Source organism: Podarcis melisellensis (genome assembly GCF_964234715.1).
Source record: "Podarcis melisellensis genome assembly, chromosome: 1".
In the NCBI taxonomy this organism is placed as follows: Eukaryota; Metazoa; Chordata; class Lepidosauria; order Squamata; family Lacertidae; genus Podarcis; species Podarcis melisellensis.
In genome coordinates, this window is record NC_138528.1 from 8,104,095 (window position 1) to 8,121,182 (window position 17,088).

General features: G+C 46.6%; 2 protein-coding genes across 8 annotated transcripts in view; one reads left to right on the top strand and one right to left on the bottom strand.

Moving 5' to 3' along the window:
* The window catches only part of JKAMP (JNK1/MAPK8 associated membrane protein), a 93,302-nt gene extending 90,557 nt beyond the window's left edge, over nt 1-2,745 (top strand). For all 6 annotated transcript variants that reach the window (XM_081914856.1, XM_081914857.1, XM_081914859.1 and 3 more), the window contains exon 7: nt 2,107-2,745. In XM_081914856.1, the coding sequence (XP_081770982.1) occupies nt 2,107-2,325 (219 nt within the window). In that variant the 3' untranslated portion in view covers nt 2,326-2,745. The remainder of the gene's footprint in view (nt 1-2,106) is intronic.
* Nucleotides 2,650-17,088, bottom strand: part of CCDC175 (coiled-coil domain containing 175) — a 38,887-nt gene continuing 24,448 nt past the window's right edge. For both annotated transcript variants that reach the window (XM_081911116.1, XM_081911117.1), the window contains exons 14-21: nt 16,344-16,482; nt 13,976-14,055; nt 11,670-11,822; nt 9,848-9,950; nt 7,493-7,536; nt 4,706-4,867; nt 3,686-3,806; nt 2,650-2,773 (exon numbers count right to left, since the gene is read on the bottom strand). In XM_081911116.1, the coding sequence (XP_081767242.1) occupies nt 3,786-3,806; nt 4,706-4,867; nt 7,493-7,536; nt 9,848-9,950; nt 11,670-11,822; nt 13,976-14,055; nt 16,344-16,482 (702 nt within the window). In that variant the 3' untranslated portion in view covers nt 2,650-2,773; nt 3,686-3,785. The remainder of the gene's footprint in view (nt 2,774-3,685; nt 3,807-4,705; nt 4,868-7,492; nt 7,537-9,847; nt 9,951-11,669; nt 11,823-13,975; nt 14,056-16,343; nt 16,483-17,088) is intronic.

Here is a 17,088-nt window from a genome sequence, read left to right on the forward strand (position 1 = left end):
AATAAGTGATTGAATTCCTTGGGCTATTCCGCCGGGGATTCCGCTCTCCCACCCCCACCCTGGGTTGGCAAAGAGGTCTATGCTGCTATTTTTAATTGTTTTATCTTCAAAAGCCTGAGACAGCTAAAGTCTTTGTTCACACGTTCTACACCGGAGAGGGAGATAACCTCTCTGCTTGTTTAGATTTGTGAGGAGGCTCTGATCAGCATTCTGAACAGTCAGCATATCAGGAGAGGCTTAAGAACCAGCTGGTTACCATCTCATACAGTCCCTCAAGACCGAGGAGGAAAAGCAGCCATAGCTATTGCATAAGAATCCTTCCTCGTCAGTATTATTGCCTGGCTCTTCAAAGAAGCTGTTCCCTGCCTGATGTCGCCCGACTATTTTAATCTTTAGCCAATGTCAGGGAACTGCCATCGGCTCAGGGGGGAAATGGGAAAAGCCGGATGGATTACAGAGAGCCCCCAAAGATAGTGGGAAGCAGCTCCTCCTCAGCGGAGGAGAGTAACCACGCCTCCAGTGGAGAGGAGCTTCAGGGCTCGGAGGAGGCGAGGCGGTGCCAGGACACCTTGCCTGAGCAAAGCGGGGAGGAGAGTGGTCCTCCATTACCCACGCCCTTCCTGCGCAGTAGGCTTCCGTGCAGAGAGCGGAAGCAGAGACTGGGCGTCAAGAAACTGCTTTGCTGGGGAAGGTTTAAGGACCGCCCACTCACAGATTCTGCCAGTGAATGAGCCAGCCATGGGAGAGTGGCGTTCTGGACAGATAAAGTTTATTTTGGCATCAAAAGCAAGGCTTCACAGCCAAGCAGGGAGGTATTTGCCTGCTTGCTCTCAAGCAACCCCTTGGAACCTTAACAGCCAAGGATTTCTGGGTGGGGTTGCACCAATTATTAAAACAGCAAATGCAAATAAAGAGTGAACAGCAAAATAATAATCTTACACATGGTGGCAAAATGAAAACAGGCTTGGTATCAGGTGGGTCTCTTGAGAAATGAGCATTTCACAAGCAGGATGTTGCTATGGGGAAGGGCTTAAGCAAAGGCATCTGTAACTGCTAAGTGGCTTCTTTTAAAGGAGAGCAGCAACTGTTAGTGCTAAAGAGGATGGGTTGGTATTGGCGAATGTGTGTGCCTGCTTCCCCTCCTTCAGAGAGAATAATGAACAGTGGACCCTCTCCTGCCTTTCCAGTTAGGGCTTTGTTTGTTTCATAAAAATTGTACATTCCTTGATGGTTAAAAGAAAACCCTCAAAGCAGTTCACGGAAAAAGATTAAATTATCAGTATGAAAAATTAATAATGATCTAAAACTTTTTAAACGTTAAAATAGCAGTGGATTAAAACTTGTGCCAACTTTCTAAAGATATGGGAAGGCTTGTCTGGACAAAAATATTATTAGGTAAAGGGACCCCTGACCATTAGGTCCAGTCGTGACCGACTCTAGAGTTGCGGCACTCAGATCGCTTTATTGGCTGAGGGAGCCGGCATACAGCTTCCGGGTCATGTGGCCAGCAGGACTAAGCCGCTTCTGGAGAACCAGAGCAGCACACGGAAACGCCGTTTACCTTCCTGCTGGAGCGGTACCTATTTATCTACTTGCGCTTTGACGTGCTTTCGAACTGCTAGGTGGGCAGGAGCAGGGACCGAGCAACGGGAGCTCACCCTGTCGCGGGGATTCGAACCGCTGACCTTCTGATCAGCAAGTCCATGGCTCTGTGGTTTAACCCACAGCGCCACTCGCGTCCCAAAATTTTTAGCAGGTGCCAAAAGGAGCACAGTGAAGGGGCTTGCCTGATGGCAATGGGCAGGGAGTTCCAAAGTGTAGGTGCTACCACACGAAAAGACCAAGTTATTTCAAATGCAGAACGGGGTATTATGTGGCACCTGCAGTTGTGCCATTCCCTTCCTCAGAGCTCTCCCCAAAATATGATAAAGAGAGAAACTAAGAACGGCTTAGTTCAGATAGCTCTCTCTACCGAGAGACAAGATAAAAGGAGAGGCTTCAGAAGGCACCTTGATTTCATTCTGCCCCTTTCTGAAATCTCTGCGTTAGCCTCAGACGACGTCTGTGTAAAAACTAACGGCAACATCTTGTCTCCTGTTTTACCAGACTTTCAAGGATCTCCTTGTCAGGAAGAAAAGGCTCATTGTTCTGTTCAGCCACTGGCTCCTGCACGCCTACGGGATCATCTCCATCTCCAAGCTGAACAACGTCTACCAAGACTTGCCTCTGCTGGCTTTGGTGCCGGCACCTGCTCTGTTTTACTTGCTTACTGCAAAGTACACGGATCCTTCGCGGATACTCTCCGATGGAGCAAACGGACGTTGAGCCAAGAATCCAGCGTTGTAGGCTGAGGTTCTCTGGGGCCCACACATCCTTCCCCTCTTATAGGAAGCTCTCAGTTCTCCTATCAGCCAGCTTTCAGTTTCTTTAGGATCAAGGCTTAGTCCCGTCCCCCCACATCAGCTAGATTCTATCCTCCTAAGCAACATCTAGACGTACATGTGCATGTATGCCTTAGAAGTGTTCCATCAGCCACAGGAGCCAGAGTCCCCGCTGCTGTTCATGGTGAAGGATCAAGGCTACCGTCCCCTGTAAATATGTTTATTATCTGCCCATGCTGTGCGAGCGTGAAACATTTTGTACAGTGTATCTGGAAACGGTGTAACTTTTATTTCTGAGTGCAGTATTTTATCGCGTCTTTGAAGAATGATATGTAGAAGAATAAAGTTCAGTGTTCCGACTTCAGTCCACAGCTCTTGCAGTCTCTTCATTTCTAGATAAGAGGTTTGGGAGAACAATGCAGTTATTATTTTTATTAATATCTTGTTTGTAACAACACTTTGATGTAGGGTGGATAAAAATCAATTATTTTTATTTAAATCAGATTTTTTTGATTTCAATCGCATTTTTAAAATAAAATGCTTTTTGGGGGGGAAATCTTTCTAAAGATAATCTATTTATGTTACACTATAGTCTAAAGGCTATTCATCAGGAAATAAGGATTTGTTTAAGTTTTTCATGTGTACTAAAACTCACAGGTTTTTTTTATTTAAAAAAATTGTTTGATCACATCAGTGAACAAGCATGGATACGTATGCTATAATGTTATTGTTTTAGTTAAATACATTGTTTAAATAGTTAAGGAAATGATTATTTTTCTCCTTCCCATAAAGTACAGCAGAAAAGTTGTCCAAACATAAACTTATTAAACCTGATAATAATTTCATAATTATTGGTCTACGTATTTCTAATAGTATAACCAAATCAGAAATTTTTGATATAACTGTAAAAACTACTCTGAAAATTTATTATTCCAAAAATGAAACCTTCATCTGGTTGTAAATGTTAAGATTATACCAGCAAGAATGAGTCTTTCTGTAAAAAAAGAAGATTTAAATCAAGTCTTACGGACTAGTGATTTAAATCGTGATTAGGAAAATCTCCCAATTCACGTCAGCCAATTTTGCAGAGGAAACATTTTTGTGGGAGAGCATGTTCTTTCAAGCACCTATCAGGTTTTGCACCTTGCTTTCCCAGAATAAATGTTCTACCTTTTGCCGGAGCAAAAGTTCTCTTATAGAGCCACCTATTGCTATTTTTAATTAACATTCTGTGTCAAGGTAATCCAAATTTTGCAGTAGGGAAACCTGAAATCTTCAATCCCTGTATTATGTGCTCCCCCTACCTCTGACCATTGGCAAATAGGTACTGTCAATCTTGGGCTTCGTGCTGCAGGAAAGGTAGGCTAAGAAAGAAGGATATATGCGGTCGCAGGGCCTTTGTGATTACTGTTCAGATTCCTGCCCCTAGCAAAAAGAAAGGGAGAAAAAGAAAGAATGAAAAATTAAAGCTCTTTTGGTGTGTTTCCTTTTCCTTTCTAAGCAGGTTTATTAGGGAGTGGGAACAGAGAGAACGGTGTTGGATTGTTGTGGGTATCAGAGTTATCACTCTCCGCTAAGCAGAAATGCTGACTCAGCAGCATAAAGAGATATGGTTGACTCCCCCACGCTGGCTTCTCCCCTGTACATGTATATGTGCGCTGATTCCTGGATGTAAGAAGACTACTTGATGATGATGCAAGACTGCAACCGGAATAAAGCCCTACTGGAAATACAGCTTGACTCCTGAATGTCTCATGTAGGTTTTCTGTAAAGGTAAAGGGACCCTTGACCATTAGGTCCAGTCGTGGCCGACTGGAGTTGCGGTGCTCATCTCGCTTTATTGGCCGAGGGAGCCGGCGTACAGCTTCCGGGTCATGTGGCCAGCATGAATAAGCCGCTTCAGGCGAACCAGAGCAGCGCACAGAAATGCTGTTTACCTTCCCGCCGGAGTGGTACCTATTTATCTACTTGCACTTTGACGGGCTTTCGAACTGCTAGGTTGGCAGGAGCAGGGACCGAGCAACAGGAGCTCCACCCCGCTGCGGGGATTCGAACCACCGACCTTCTGATCAGCAAGTCCTAGGCTCTGTGATTTAACCCACAGCGCCACCTGCGTCCCGATAGGGTTTCTGTACATTGCAACAAATGGCACCTGTCTTGAGCTACTAAAAATTGTAAGTGCTGCCAGAATATATTGTTCGAGGTCTTCCCCAGCTGCCTTGTGCGTGGTGTATTTCTGTTGTCAAGAATCTGCTTCACGGAGTGTAAGTTCTGCTGTTTGTGTAGAACTGAACCAATGTGCCACCACTGCAGAGTGAGCTCACCTCGTCACCCAGGTCCGACCTGCTTTCTAACAGAGACTCCATTGCCATATAGTTTAGCTGCAGCCCGTCGTAAACATAGTCAAGCTTGTCGTTCCTTTTCCTGTGTTTCTTTATATACTCATCCAGAATAATCATGACGTCTTTCTGGTACCTCAAGAAAAACTGCAGCGAAAGAAAGATGGCTCACCTTCAAGTTGGGCTGTTAAACTTTCTATTGCAAGAGGCTGGTTAGGGTTGCCCCAGCCTCTTTTCTTGAATACCCACATTCGAATGTGTAACTCTTGTTTCCATTGAAAATCTGTCTGTAACTTAGGTGTTACAGAGATGGCAGTAATATAATATAATATAGAATATAATTTATTATTTATACCCTGCCCATCTGGCTGACTTTCCCCAGCCACTCTGGGCGGCTCCCAATCAAGTGTTAAAAACAATACAGAATTAAATATTAAAAATTTCCCGAAACAGGGCTGCCTTCAGATGTCTTTTAAAGATAAGATATCTGCTTATTTCCTTCACATCTGAAGGGAGGGCGTTCCACAGGGCAGGTGCCACTACCAAGAAAGCCCTCTGTCTGGTTCCCTTTAACCTCACTTCTCGCAATGAGGAAACCGCCAGAAGGTCTTCGGCGCTGGATCTCAGTGTCCAGGCTGAACGGTTTACAGTCGTACCTTGGAAATCGAATGGAATCCATCCCGGAAGTCCGTTCGACTTCCAAAGCATGGCTTCTGATTGGCTGCAGGAAGCTCTTGCGGCCAATCGGAAGCCGCGGAAGCCCTGTCGGACGTTCGGCTTCTAAAAATAGTGCACAAACCGGAACAGTCACTTCCAGGTTTGCAACGGTCGGGAACCAAGCTGACTTCCAAGGTATGACTGTGTATAGTTTTGTTACACATCTAATGTGGGACGTTCCAAAGGTTCTGCAAATACACAAAAATCATGTATACCCAAAGCTTTGGAGCTGCTCCTAAGGCTAGCAGGTGAAGGGGAGAGAAGAAGAGTTTGGATTTGATATCCTGCTTTATCACTACCTTAAGGGAGTCTCAAAGCGGCTAACATTCTCCTTTCCCTTCCTCCCCAATAACAAACACTCTGTGAGGTGAGTGAGGCTGAGAGACTTCAGAGAAGTGTGACTGGCCCAAGGTCACCCAGCAGCTGCATGTGGAGGAGCGGGGAAGCGAACCCGGTTCCCCAGATTACGAGTCCACCGCTCTTAACCACTACACCACACTGGCTCTCAGGGAGAGGGAGAATCACTTCTCCTCCCAGAGCCCATACATCAAGTAAGCCTTGCCCAGCAAGCAAGGCTGAGAGCATGAAAAGCTCTTTTCGCACTGGGGAACTCAAGCGGATCTGGTGCAAAAAGAGCTTTTAAGCTCTCCACCTTGATGGATTTCTCACGAAATTTCAACCATCCTACCTTCAATAATTGAAACTGCGGAAGTTAAATGCATGTAAGATGCAATTGTACTGTATTTGAATCATTTTTTTAAAAGTACAAGTGGGACTGCAGTTTCAAAAGCAAGATACCCGCATGAGCTATTTCAACCAGGGGCTAAGGGCAGAAGTACAGTGGTGCCCCGCTAGACGAATGCCTCGCAAGACGAAAAACCCGCAAGACGAAAGGGTTTTTCGGTTTTTGCGACGCTTCGCTAGACGATTTTCCCTATGGGCTTGCATCGCAAGACGAAAGCCCATAGGGAAATCTCGGGGACCTTTTTTTAAATGCTGGCGGTGGGGAGCAAAGCCTTCCCCCCCCCTCCGGACTTCAGAAGAGGTCCAGGAAGGCCGGCGGGGGCGAAAGGCTTTGCTCCCCACCGCCAGCATTTTAAAAGCGGTCCGGGATAGCAGGGAAGCGCCCCCGCCCGGCTTCGGGGCATCGTCCCGATGCCGGGCGGTGGGGCAGGAACGCCTCCCCCAGCCGCCCGGCATCGGAACGATGTCCCGAAGCCGGGCGGCCGGGCGGGAAAGCCTCCCCCCCCGCCCGGCTTCGGGGCATCGTCCCGATGCCGGGCGGTGGGGCAGGAACGCCTCCCCCAGCCGCCCGGCATCGGAACGATGTCCCGAAGCCGGGCGGCCGGGCGGGAAAGCCTCCCCCCCCCGCCCGGCTTCGGGGCAGGAACGCCTCCCCCAGCCGCCCGGCATCGGGGCATCGTCCCGATGCCGGGCGGTGGGGCAGGAAAGCCTCCCCCAGCCGCCCGGCATCGGGGCATCGTCCCGATGCCGGGCGGTGGGGCAGGAACGCCTCCCCCAGCCGCCCGGCATCGGGGCATCGTCCCGATGCCGGGCGGTGGGGCAGGAAAGCCTCCCCCAGCCGCCCGGCATCGGAACGATGTCCCGAAGCCGGGCGGCCGGGCGGGAAAGCCTTTGTCCCCCCTGCCTGCCTTCCCAGGGGCTTTTAAATCGCCCCGGACAGCGGAGAACTCCTCCGCTGTCCCGGGCGATTTTAAAATGCCGCCCGCCAGAAGAGGTCGGGGGAAGGCTTTTTCCATAGGAACGCATTAATTGATTTTCAATGCATTCCTATGGAAAACCGTGCATCGCAAGACGAAAAACTCGCAAGACGAAGAGACTTGCGGAACGAATTAATTTCGTCTTGCGAGGCACCACTGTAGTCAAAAGCATATTTGTTATGCAACTCAAGTCCAATATGCAATATATATTTCTTTTTTCCAGCCTGACAGCCAATCCTGGATAAGCTGCTCTCTTTCCCAGGGGGATAAGACAGGAGAAAAACCCAGGGCATCGTGTCCCAAAAGCTGTTCTTAACCCAATACTGCATCATACCTTTTGAAGCTTGGTGTCCCTTATCCACTTCTTGACATAAAGTCCTAAAAGAAATTAAGACATTTTAGAGCGTTTAGGGAAATGTCTGCCAAAAAGCCAAACTTTAAAAATGCTCCATTTAAAAGTGATTTTTATACAGTGGTGCCTCGCAAGATGAAAAGAATCCGTTCCGTGAGTCTCTTTGTCTTGCGGTTTTTTCATTTTGCGAAGCCAGCCCATTAGCGGATTAGCACTATTAGTGGCTTAGCGGGCTTAGCGGATCAGCTGATAAGTGGCTTAGTGGCTTGGGAAAAAGGGGGGGAGGGGAAAAACCCCGCAGGAACTCGCAAGTCATTTTTGTCTTGCGAAGCAAGCCCATAGGAAATTTGTTTTGCGAAGCACCTCCAAAACGGAAAACCCTTTCGTCTAGCGGGTTTTCCGTCTTGCGAGGCATTCGTCTTGCGGGGCACCACTGTACTATCTATAGAAAGAGAAAATCCAGACAGCAACTGAGAGCAAATGAAATACTTTACTCAAAAGCGTTGGATACCTGGTGCTTCTAGAGTGCCAATTAGCTTAATAAAATATTCTGTTATAAACAAAAGCATTAAGAACACAATCTAACTGCTGAAAACCCACAGCTAGGAGGGAGGTTTGGTCCCAGTGGTTGGTGGCAGGGGCAGGTTTAAATCCCACTCCGGTGCAAGTGACCCCTTATTCCTGCAGGGGAAAGGGAAATTACACTGGTGATGTTTCTGTGGAGAAAGCAACCTGCCCTACACCTCTGAACTTGGGTAGCTTACTAATAGGAATCCCACTGTGGTTGTTGGCACTCTCTCAATAATGGGAACACTGCAAATGCAAGAACGAAACAAAAAACTGCCCTATGTATTGTACATGGGGTGTCAATCCAGGGAGCGGATTAAGATATATTTTTATCATTCGTACATACCTCTCTGTATGTCTGTGTGTGCATGAATGCACACTGATTCCCCCCCTTGACTGGCACCTCTGTTTCCACTTGGCCTTTTATGCTGATCTATGGCAGCCCCATAGGCGCCGACTCCATGGGGCTTGAGGGGGCCCGAGCCCCCTCAAAAATTCGTTTGGGGGGGCTCCGCCCCCCCAAATAATCTCCGGCGCCCCTCCAGCAGAGCGCCATCGCCGCCCCTCCCCCAGCCCAAAATGCACAGGGAGGGGCGGGCTGCATGCCTCCTGCCCTCCCTCCCGAGCAAAAGCTCCACCCAATTTCCTTTGGAGCTGATTAATAGGTGCAGCACGCTCTCCCCCATTCGCTCACAAGGAGGCGGCGCCACTTTATTTGCATATTCATGAGCTTATTTATTATTCATGAGCTTTCCCGGGCCCCCCCAATATTTTTTATAAGTCCGCGTCCCTGGGCAGCCCCAAGGAATCCCCCATGGCATGCATTGTCTTCAGCCAAGCTTCCTGAACCTCAGCCCTCCAGATGATTTTGGCCTACAACTCCCATGATCCCTAGCTAGCAGGACCAGTGATCAGGGATGATGGGAATTGTAGTCTCAAAACATCTGGAGGGCCGAGGTTGGGGAAGCCTGGTCTTCAGCGATAACGCAGCTTAGAATCATAGAAACATAGAGTTGGAAAGGACCTTGAGGGTCATCTAGATTTCTGCATTGGGATGGGGGTTGGACTAGATGACCCTTGGGGTCCCTTCCGACTCTACAATTCTGTGAACCTCCTGCAATGCAGGAATAGGAAGCTGCCCTGCAGTCAGAGCACTGGTCTGTCTGGCCCAGTGTTCTCTACACTGACAATGGTTCTCCCGGCTTTCTCCAGTCCTCTCTGCATATGCCATGGACCAGAGACCTTCTGAATCAAAAGCAGCTGCTCTGCTCCCCTGGACTATAGACCTTCCCCAGAATCTCATACTGCAGCACTGCATGCGTGGGTCTGTGGCTACTCAGTGCGGTGTGTACATTCTGGTTGAGCACCAGCTCAGAGCCACAATTCAGAGAAGACAGTTTTGATTGCTCAGCATGGCAGACCAGCCATGAGGAAAGGCATCCATAAAGCCACAGACCTAAAAAACGTCTTGGGAAAGCCAGCCACGGCCCATATCGCTGGAGATGTGTGATGGCCAGTTTACTGAAAATTCATTCTGATCTGTCTGTACAGAGGGATGTTATGTCAAGCAATGCGGTGGTTTTTTCTTGGGGTGGGGGGTGGGATAAGTAGGTTTGTTGTACAAGAGTGCCAAATCCGCTTTAATTGTGCGACCTGAGTCTGCAGGTATGTGATTGATTCCCACCTGCAAAACAGCAGCGGTCTGGAAGGAACCTTCCAATGCAGGGCTTTTGTATTGCACCAATCAACTTCATGCCGCACATCACTCACCATGAAGCTCTTTTGTAGCTTTCTGGGTTTCTTGCCTCTCTGACCGAAAGAGTTTTGCCTCACTTTCGATTTCAGAGATATCTTCTTTGAGAAAGGCAATGCCCTGCCGGGGTAAAAACGTTCCCAGAGTGTCAGCATCTGACGTGTCCTTGTTAGTAATATACAACAAGCCTATCACTTCTTAAGTCACATCTTGTTTTTCTTGTGGGAGATTGCAGTCAAGTACAACTAGCAGGCATAGGACTAGTTAGCGCACAAAGTGGTAAAGGACCACAGAGTTGTATTGCTAGATAGGCTCAGCTAGGTCACACCCTCTAGAGGGAGGAAGTGAAGCCTTTTGCTCTTCCTTTCTCTCTGCACTGAAAAAGACATGGCTTGCTCCCAAGCTTAAAACACATGTTTGAAACTATATTCTGTATTTTCTACACAAGAGTATTTTGCCTATGTTATCCTTGCTGCTGCATGGAACAATGCAGGATTGAGACCTTGAATCTGTAAGTAAATAATTTTAAACTTACTTAGCAGTGTGTAGTCTGCTCATTGCACGAGGGGTAAAAACAGGTCAGCTGCTGCGTACAGCTGAAGGGGATTAAAAAGGTATAACAAGCTATATTCCTAACGCTTTACTGTGCTGCTTATTTTTGTGAGTTTAATACTCTGCCCTGTGATTTGAGTCCTTGTAAGTACCTGAAAGTACCCTTGCACTCATTAAACCACCCAATGTTTAGAAATTTCCTGTGACCTAAGAAGGTTCAGATGAAAACATACAAAATTTACAGTGAATATAACATCTCTCCATTCACTTCTATATGCCTCTTTCACACATATCTGCACCTTGTGTACTCTGCCCCAAGGAAACCTGAATTCCACGGGCAGGACTGAATATTTAAAATTTGCATAATTACTGAATTTCCCCAAGCTATCTCGGATAGAACCACACCAGCAAATTCTCTGTAAACATCAAGAGATTTAAGAAGGAAGCCTGGGCTGGGGCAGCTGGTGATGTACAAACTTTTAAGAAAATGGAGGGATGGCAGAGATTTGGTTTGTGGACCACATTTCAGGGGGAAAGGCATAGCAGCTCCCCCCAAGTTCTGCGTGGAAGGGTCATAGTTCGGTGGTTTGTATGCAATCTCTGGCATCTCCAAGAAGGGCTGGGAGAGATCAGGGTCTGATATCTTGGTGTGCATATGCAGTGAATGGTCATATAGCAGCTGGACGGCAAACAAGTAAATTTTCATGGGCCAGGAAGCCCATGGTGTCAAATGCATGGCAGAGGCTCCTAAGTGTGTTGGCACCTAAGGCACCTATGTATCCTGAGTACAAAGGTAGAGAAAAAGAGGGGGAATAAATTATTTATTAATAGTGAGGCCAAAGGCAAGAGAGAGCAGCAAATGGGGTCAATCACTGTACTGGGAATCCACAACCCAGTCGAATGTGCAAGCACAGTGAGCATCACACTCTCCCTGCAGCCAGCAGCTGCCAAACAGGCAGAGCAAGATCACCAGGTTAAAATAACACCTAAGAATGGCTTCCTGCAGTGGGGCAGCCATTTCTAGTGTTTGCAGAGACCAAACTGCACAATGCCATCTTTTCCCAGTTTGGCAGCTTCCTGTTTTGGTGCACCCAGAATACATGCATTCCTCGCTACAACCAAAATATCCAAAAAGCAATAATGAAGTCCAATAAACAGCTTTTTCAAAGCTCTTCCTGGTCCTTGTATTGGTTTGTGTGTCACACAATATGCGATATGTTAACTTCCACTTCCTGAGGGTGTGGGCTGTGGTGCTCTATGTGCCAGAGTCAGACTCGGAATACTCACTGCTCTTAATCTGTCGTTTTCTCCGTTCAAAATGTACAGCCTCCTATTAATCTCATAGATGTCTCTCTCAAGGTACTTCAGCGAATGTGTGAAGCTTTGCAGCTGATGCAATGCTTTCTCCCTGTTGGTCTTTATTACGTTCTTTGCGTGAGACTGTGAGGAAAGAATAGTTATTTAGTTAGTTAGTTAGTTAGTTAGTTAGTTACTGAGCACTGACAGTCTAATAGACACCATATAAAAGGGATGGGGAGGAGGCAGGAAAACAAAGCAGGGCACTAATTCTTCTTATGTTCAGGGCTGCTGCTCGTGCTACTCTAGCTGTGACATCCATTGTTTCCATGTGCAAATGTATCACCATGGGGCAGTCGCCCCTGATACAGCTTCCATTCTGCCCAGTGTCAACTCAAAAAGCACCACCCCAGTGCTTGTGCCAACCAAGGCAGAAGGGAAAAACACCCTTTTGCTGCAACAGCTCCCAGGCTGGCACTGAGAAGAGGCCTGGATTCTGCCCGCTGTTGTCACATGGTGGCAGCAGGGTCTACACAGGATCCATCAATCCAGCCCCTTCCTCAAACTCCCACTGGTGGTAGCTTCTCTGCCTGCACACCTTTTGGTCAGGTGCTCTTTGCTAGCAGGACTTCCCCACCAATGGGGGTCACCTGAGGGAGGGGCACCTGCACCCCATCAAATGGGTGGGAGTTTGGATTGCTCGGTTATTTATCCAGCAACGCCTTGGGCCTCTCTAATTGGCTCCTGGGATTCTCCCCAGCCACACCCCTCACTGGCCCTCTTTCATGGTCAGTTTCTGTTAATTGATTCTCATGAAAACTTACAGATTCTGGCTTCACACAATTAACTCAAGGCAGTGTCAATTTACTCTTGGCAGAAAGCCAAGGTCTGCTTGACCTAGAAACTACTTACTCTGATTGGTTAACGACCAGCACTCAACTCTGTTATCTAGGAATGCTAGCACAGTTTGTGTAGTAGGTGTGTTAGGAGTAGAAGTGCTGTGTATGGTTAAGAGAGAGAGAGAGAGAGAGAGAGGGAGAGAGAGAGAGGGAGAGAGAGAGAGAGAGAGAGAGAGAGAGAGAGAGAGAGAGAGAGAGAGAGAGAGAGAGAGAGAGAGAGAGAGAAAGGATTTATTTTGCTTTGTTTTGTATGCAGAAACTCTGCTGGTTTTATTTTTCCTTTTAATAAATCCTGTAAATAGTTATTCTGAGTCTAGCTGACTAGTCATTTCCACCTCAACTAGCTTCTTCGCTGTGCAGGAAAACTCTGCTACGTTTGGGCTAAAGCCATTAGAGCTATGCCTGACACTTCAAAGTTCCATGATTTCACATCTTGGGGTGTTTGTGCCCAGCTGGAATGTGTCCTTAAACTCTGATAACACTTTTCGCAGGCCTGGACGGAAGGCAGAGAGGGATGTGTGAGGGGTTGTAGGAACAAACCTACTATACAAAGGTAAAATCCTACAAACTGCACAAATATTTTGTATGTCTTAAATTAGGGTTGTAATCTTTTTACTGGCTTTACAGTTTTATCGTTTGTAAATCGCCTTTCCTGTTGTCCCCCCCCCTACAATCTAGCAATGTATAAATTTTATGTAATAAATAAAATGAAATTGTCAAATTTGTTATTCTGCCCATCACTGATACACACACACAGAAACCCTGCCTAGAAGTTGGAATGCAGTCTTTTTTTAATAATATTTTTTATTAGTTTTAAATTACAATAATCCAATAATAGCCTCATTACAATTCCTAATACAATTGATTCAAATATCAAATTATACAATTTAGGTTGTCCCCCCCGCCCCCACCCCGTGTGCTAGAATTGATGGTTTGATAATTTACTTTCTTTCTGGATTTCTATCTTTGGGCCACAAAAGGTTATCCTCATCTTAGCTAACGGCCACATTCTGCAGTGGAGCCATCCATCCCATAACCCAGGCCTGAGGAAGAGGCCGTTATTGTGTGGCCTCCTTGTGTGACCTATTTTGAATAAGCTGCATGCTGCGCGGTGCCACTTCTCCATGAAACTGGTCCTTCTCACCTTAAAGTTCCCAAGTGACCAGCTTAATTAACTCCATCAGCAAAATAACGTGGAGATGATAGTCAGCATGTGATGTGGTCGTGTAGTATACTAGCTGTGCTTAAACATTAGGATTAGGTCTGCAGCTGGTCGGCAGCTTCAAGTTGTGTGTATATTTACCTCTGGGGTGCTTGAATAAGGGACCAAGCATCACAGAAGCCGAGCTGCCAGAAATGTGATGCCCCCCAAAGCACAGATCACACCAGAGTGATTACCTTTAGCCTGGTGAGTTTGGCGGTCTCCTTTGTTGACTTGTCTATGCACTTAGTTAGTGTGAGCATCTCTTCCTGGAATTCTAGAAACAAAACAGGAGGAGGAAAGACTCCATTTTACTTAAGCTAATATAAGCCACAACAGCAGCCAAATAACCTAGTAAGGTAAAGGTAAAGGGACCCCTGACCATTAGGTCCAGTCGTGACAGACTCTGGGGTTGCGGCACTCATCTCCCTTTACTGGCCGAGGGAGCCGGCGTACAGCTTCCGGGTCTGTGGCCAGCATGAATAAGCCGCTTCTGGCGAACCAGAGCAGCGCATGGAAACGCTGTTTACCTTCCCGCCGGAGCAGTACCTATTTATCTACTTGCACTTTGAGGTGCTTTCGAACTGCTAGGTTGGCAGGAGCAGGGACCGAGCAACGGGAGCTCACCCTGTTGTGGGGATTCGAACCGCCGACCTTCTGATTGGCAAGTCCTAGGCTCTGTGGTTTAACCCACAGCACCACCCGCGTCCCAAATAACCCAGTAGGATATCCCTAATAGAGACCAGAGAGGTGCAGAAGCTTTTCATTACACACAAGTTCAGACCTGCCTGCTCTATCTTAATTCCTGTATCTGGAGAATGGCTCTAGTCCCTAACATTTTCTGCAACTGCCTGTGGCAGGCATAGGCAAACTCGGCCCTCCAGATGTTTGGGGACTACAGTTCCCATCATCCCTGACCACTGGTCCTGTTAGCTAGGGATGATGGGAGTTGTACTCCCAAAACATCTGGAGGGCCGAGTTTGCCTATGCCTGGCCTATGGATTTTCCTCTTCTGAGGCAGCAGGGCCCATAGGTAGTCAGGAAGGTAGGGGGTCCAGCCAGCTGTCAGGGCAGGAACCAGGATCAAGGAGGACAGTCCATTATATTGGGAGGCAAGGAGGCAGACAATACAGATCCAGGGTTCAAGAGAAGAGGATCAAATGGAAGGCCTGAAGGACCATGGACAGGTAACTGAGTGCTAGAAACATGCTCCACCCACATGGTTTAAGTTCCTCAAAAGTAGTGGCCCCTTGGCTCTGTGTCCAGCACTCTGACCCTTTCCCCTGACTTGCTGCATTATCTGCACCGGGAGTGTTCCAGGCCCTGAACTTCATAAAGTTAATTCAAAGTTTTGAAAGTTAACTGTTTTTACCCAAATCCATCTCAAATCTAGCCCAGGGAGTGGAGAGCTCACTGACCTCTAACTGTGCCTCAGAAGAAAATATTTTAAACCTGGCCTACTGAACAGCCTTTTGATGGCTAACTTGCTGGTGGATTTCTTTTAATAGATTTGTTCTTAATGGCTGTGTTTTTAAGGTTGTAGGCTGCATTTATAGTTGCTTCTATTGCGTTTTGATGTTACGAGCTGCTTTGATTACCCAGTGGGGTTAAAAAGCAGTAGTTGTGTCTTGTACATAAAATATAAACCCTGACCATCACTCCACAGGAAGCTGCCTTGAATTGGGGAGTAAAAGTATTAGTCCACCTGGTCCAATGCTGTCTGCTAAGATTGGCAGCAGCATTCCAGGTTAGCTAGAGAGGGCAGGGACGGCGTCAGGCACTTCAGCTAATAAAGCATGGGCTCCATCCATGATCTATGTCCCCCGACTCCTATCTGCAGAATACAATATAAGAAGAGGGTTGATGGACACTTGTTGGGGGCTGAAACCGGGAAAGGGGGGGTGGAGTTTGGGAATCCAAAGGGTTCATAATTACAATTTAATCTGTTTTTATTTTGTTTGTTATTAGTATGAAAATTGGGAAATTCGTGGAAGGGAATCTTGGTCGATGTTAGAAAAAATGTTTTAAGAATAAGAATTGATGGATAAGTATTGATGTTTAAGTTTGGATAAGGTAGAATTGGACTTTAAAATGAATTAAATTAAATGAAAATAAGGTTAGCAAAAATAAATTGAGGAAAGGGATGAAGGAGAAAAAGTAAAATAATAATATGTTAAGATAAATTATTAAGTTAAAGTTGAGAAATAAGTAATAAGGATTTGCTGAGCTAATAATTTGAACTGGAATACAAGAAGGGGAGGTGCGAGGAGGTCTGAGAAATAAGTCAAAAGAAATTAAGCAATTGAAATTTTATGTGTTTTTAACTGTTTTTAAGTTTTGTATTTTTGTATGTTTGTTACTTTTTGTTTATTTTTTGTTTTATTGTGGAAAAAGCTAATAAATATTCATTAAAAAAAAAAATACAATATAAGAAGAAGGTTTGGGGGAAGAGGAAGCCTGCGCTCCCTTGTGCTCATTATCGCTCTGTGATGTCTTGGAATGTACAAAGTTTAGAAACAGGCAGGAGAAAAAGCTGCTGTCCTATGGAAACTACTCAAGGCATACCGTCATACAAGTCCTTCCGGATGGTATATTCAGCATTTAGTTCCTCCAATTCCACTCTCAACTGCTCCGAAAGTGGGATATTAACTTTCAGTTGTTCTTCCTTTTCCGCTGTAAGTTTTGTTACGGTATGATATTCGTTCTTTAGAGAAAATGAATAGCCATACACAAGGAATGAACGAAGAGGCAATGGGCTTCCTAAATGGTCTGATGCATTAAACAGCTGGCTTGTCTAAAGTGTTTGGGATTCTCATAACAGCACAGTTAAGCCGATGGGTCTCAAACCCTCGGTGAGTTAGGGACTTTCTCTGCACGTGAAGACAGGCTGTGGCGGATGGAGCAGATGAGACCAAAAGTGGGCCCAACAGTTAAGAAGGCAGTTTCTGCACATTCTGTAGAGGGAAGTGAGGGGCAAATGGAGCTCCTCTGCAGGAGAAGGTAGCCCATCTAGGAGAAGGAAAGCTCTTATCCTAAACTTTCATGGCCTTGCAAGATATCCTTGGGAGAAGAAGAAAAGGATAAGGAGTAAACCCGACACAAATCCGGAGTTGGGTCCCTAAAGTGGTTGGATGGTGCCTTTTACGCCTCCTTCTGGCAACTCCTGCAGCCAAGGTGGTGCCAAATATACTGCTTTGCTTTCCTTTGGACCTCATCAGTAAATCCAAGAGGTGGGGTTTGTAGTCTGGGAAGCCCAGGACCTCCATACACACTGTGCCCCGGGGGGGTCACTTTGGTGCTGCAAACACAG